This window comes from Adiantum capillus-veneris, chromosome 6 (assembly GCF_014529385.1).
Source record: "Adiantum capillus-veneris isolate H3 chromosome 6, ASM1452938v2, whole genome shotgun sequence".
Lineage (NCBI taxonomy): Eukaryota > Viridiplantae > Streptophyta > Polypodiopsida > Polypodiales > Pteridaceae > Adiantum > Adiantum capillus-veneris.
This window is the reverse complement of record NC_140936.1, coordinates 144,180,440-144,184,652: the sequence shown is the minus strand read 5'-3', so window position 1 is coordinate 144,184,652 and position 4,213 is coordinate 144,180,440. Positions and strand designations below refer to the sequence as shown.

The 4,213-nt window shown below is 42.7% G+C and overlaps 1 protein-coding gene across 1 annotated transcript; it reads left to right on the top strand.

Annotated features, from left to right (window-relative positions):
• Window positions 1–438: 438 nt before the first annotated feature.
• LOC147456410 (scarecrow-like protein 30) lies at window positions 439–2,826 on the top strand. The gene has a single exon (XM_086515473.1). It carries the CDS (start codon window positions 655–657, stop codon window positions 2,659–2,661), a length of 2,007 nt encoding a protein of 668 aa, XP_086371599.1. The 5' UTR covers window positions 439–654; the 3' UTR covers window positions 2,662–2,826.
• The last annotated feature ends 1,387 nt before the right edge of the window (window positions 2,827–4,213 follow it).

Below are 4,213 nucleotides of genomic sequence, written 5' to 3'. Positions count from 1 at the left end.
AGCTAGGTAGATCCGCCACTAGTGCAAAGCACCACCAATTCATTTTTTTTTGTCCTACGCCTTCAACTCGCAAAATTCGACACCTGACATTGGAGACCCTTCCACCATATTATGTTAGTAGATATAGAATATTTACGATTATGTATGTATAATAGATAATATAAGTTTATATCAAAACATAATAAAAATTCCATGTGATCGCAGGCACTCTTACTTCCATAAATCTCATGCTCCTCTTAACTTCGCAGACCTTGGCGGCTCCTAATCTTGTTTCCTTTTTGGGTTCAGACGAGCCGCGGAAGGTAGCTTAGAAGGAGGCGTGGCTCAGACGCAGACCACGCGACACGGGTAAAACCATTATCACTGACCCTCATAGACTCTCTCTCTCTCACGCGTCATGGCAAAAAACATGGGTCCATGCTTCATCAGCAAAGAAGTGACCCTGGGTCAAGTTTCAATGGAGCACGTTTTAGAAGGCTTGCGCACGACGCTCTAGCTCAGCGTTAAAGCCTAGCAAAGAAGAGAAGATGACTCTCTACCCTGCGGGTGTCCTCTGTTTCTTCTTGCATTGCATGCATGGAAGCCTTCCTCTCTCCTTAATGGTATCTCAACCCCTTCTCCCACTCGCAATCTATCAATGAGGTTTACAGCAGCATGCCCTGCTCCCTGCTCCTTGAGGAGCAGGCCGGCTTGGATTGCCCTTTCACACCCTCGTCTCCATCACTCGACATGGAAGCAGGTCTTAATTATTTGAGTAGTATCTGTGATTCGGAGCTGAGCACTACCCCAAATTACTTCGATGAGCCAGATGCCGTTTCTACACCATCCTCTCCATCTCTTGACACGGAAGCAGCTCTTCAGAATCTCACCACAAGTAGCTGTGATTCGGAGCCTAGCAGCATCCCAATATCTGTTGATGACCCCGATGTGCTTCTGGTCGATCCCTTCCTCAATTACCTCAATGAGGTGCTAATGGAAGAGCAGGAGGAGGGGCTCGATGTCATCCAGGAAGATGTCGAAGCATCTTATAATGCCATTGTAAGCAGCCTTTACGACATAATAGGTGAGTGTTCACCGCTTGATTCTACATCCTCTAAGAGCAGTTTGACAAGGGGAAGCCAGGAGTCGAACAACTCTTTTCATGCATATCATGGTCCTTTGGAGACAACCCATGTTGGTGACAGTCCCGTTGTAGGAGGCATAAGTGATTTGAGGTTCAATAATGACGCGAAACCGCAGAATCAGGAGCTGACTAGCACTTTCGACCTCCTACAACCCAATGACAAGTCTAACATGAAACCAACTAACGTGGACATATCATTTGAGGAGTTTAAAAATAGAGGTGGCTATGCAGATCTGTATGTTGGAAAGCCTAGTCTCCCCCACACTGCAACCACCTCTGGTAAAGCCACAAAACTCACTGGAAGTAAGAAGAAATCTTCAAGAGTTGCACGGAAGGGTGGCCAGTCTGTGAGAAACGATAGTGCTGAAGTAGGCGGGTTTGTGGATTTGAGAGAGTTGCTTGTGAGCTGTGCACAAGCTGTGGCAGTGGGAGATGTGAGAAAGGCAAGTGAGATTCTTCAAGAATTGTACCAAATTCACGGTGTTTCTGAAAAAGGAAATGGCTTGCAGCGCACTGCCCACTATTTCTGTACCGCCTTAGTAGCTCGAATGGGAGGGATGGGAGGGCATCAATACAGGGCCATATGTGAAAACATGCCCTCTCCGGTGTCCTTCTTAAGGGCTGCCAAGATGTGGTATAGGGAGACTCCATACATGAAAATTATGCACTATTTTGCAAATCAGAACATTCTGAAGGCAGCAGAGGGTGCTTCGAGGCTGCATATTTTGGTTTATGGGATCTTTTATGGAATGCAATGGCCTTGCCTTATAAATGCATTGGCAGATCGTGAAGGGGGGCCTCCTATGCTTGTCATTACAGGCATAGATTGTTTGAACCGAGGCCAAAGTTCGTTGGAATGGCTCCAGGAGACTGGACGACGGCTGGCTGCATATGGTAGGACTTATAATGTGCCCATCCAATTCCATGCCATTGTCTCTGATCGCTGGGACAACATTGATCCCGCCTCTCTCCATCTTCAGGAAGGTGAGGTCCTTGTAATTAATTGCTTGAAACGCCTTCGTCATCATGCAGACGAGAGTGTCGACTTAAATTTGACCATTTCTCCTCGCCAAAAGCTTCTCATGAGCATGCGTAGCCTCAACCCGCATCTTCTGGTCATAGCAGAGATAAATTCAGCAAGCAATTCACCCTTCTTTGTCTCCCGCTTTCGTGAATCTCTTTACTTTTACTCCAATGTGATGGACATGCTGAACACCCTTTGGAGTGATGATGTAGACAGGCATTTTACAGAGTCGACAACCTACGCCCGCGACATTCTAAATATTGTGGCATGTGAGGGTGCTGAAAGGGTGGAGAGACCCGAGACATACAGGCAATGGGATGCACGCATAAAAAGAGCAGGCTTTGAATTGCAGCCTATTTCCTCAGTTATTCTGTCCAGATCAAGATCCTATGTAAAGCAGCACTATCATAAAGATTTTATTGTTCATGATGATGCTAACGGATGGATGCTGTTGGGCTGGAAGGGACGTATTGTCTTGACGATGTCTGCATGGAAACCCTGCCTTAACAAATAGTGCCCCCTAGTTTTGGCTGGTTTACATGTTAGCAAAGTCAGGGATTATTATGAAATATGTATACAGCATGTATCTAGGCATGGTGCAATAAATGTATATTGTGAGGTGTAGCTTGTAATTATTACAGAGAAATATTAGGTTAATATTCAGCATAGCTGTTTCTGATGTGCTTACCGTGATTATATGGTAACCAGGACACCAAATGTGGGCACTGGGCACCAAATATTCTTCATAATTGCGAAGTTCTAACATTTTCTACTATCATATGCTATCTTGTCTTTGTAACTGCATATCCATATCATTTGCTCAATGTGGAGAACATGTCGATGGAAGACTAGCATTACTACTAAGAAAGAGGCTGAGAGATTACAATAATGGAAATTTCCTTTACAAGGTAAGAGTAATTTCTTTTGCTCATTTTCCATCAAAAAATTGATGCAATGTTAGGGATACTGAATTATGTTGTGCTTAGAGGCACTACTATCAAAATCTCGTACATGGGTAAATTTAGGATATTGCTTGGATCATAATTGCATTCAAGAAATGGAAAGGAATTTGCTACAAGGATTTTTAGAAGATGTTGAAGGACATTAGTTGGTGGAAGCACCCATAGCTTTGTTTTTAATTACACAATAATCAAGGAGTCATCTGTGTAGGGCACTTACACAATGTGCAAGATTTCACAACTATTACAATCCAAATTCTACAGTACCAATTACTAGTTGAATTGGAGACTACTCTAATGAAGGTTGATGTCGTTGGGGAGCCTTATAAAATGACCTTGACCCTATCTCAAGCCCCATGAATATAATTCCTTGTTTGGAAGCAAAGAGGATAGAGAAAATGAAAGCCTTCATAGAGAAGATGATAGATTACATGAATCTTAGGGACTTGGTGAAAACAAATATGGTGGGTAAAACAGAGAGATCCAATACAAAAGTTTGTGAGAGGTGCTCTAGCTTGGTTCCACATGTGTAGGGTCACTATGAGAATCTCAATGTTTACCGCAGTCATTTATCGCGTTTTGTAGAGAGAGAGAGAGAGAGAGAGAGAGAGAGAGAGAGAGTCCAAAATGGGTTGACCAAAAAAGAGAGAGAGAAGGCATTTATTTTAATTTCAAATATTACCATGTTTATTATCGCTAGAATTATCGCGTATATTGTCGTAACTCTAATAGAAATGGCCCATGAACACTGAGAATAGCAGAATTAAGAGAAATGTAGTGAGCATTTTTATGAGACTACTTGGAGAAAATAGAGGGTGAACTTGATTAGCGGTAGCAACATAACAATTATACTTTATTGACTTGGCATGAACAATATTATGTAAGAGAGAGAATTAGAGAACTTGACAACAGTTGAGGACCGGATTTATGTGGAGCCGGTCCCTCCTCCAAAAGGCTTTTGTATTATAATTTCTCCCATAAAGAGAGACTTAATACAATACAAGCTTTGTGTTCCTTGAGACCTTGATGGTGCAATGAAGATAGAGAACTTCATGCACCATAATTATGCATGTAACTTAGCTAAATGAGAGCATTAACTTATCCCTG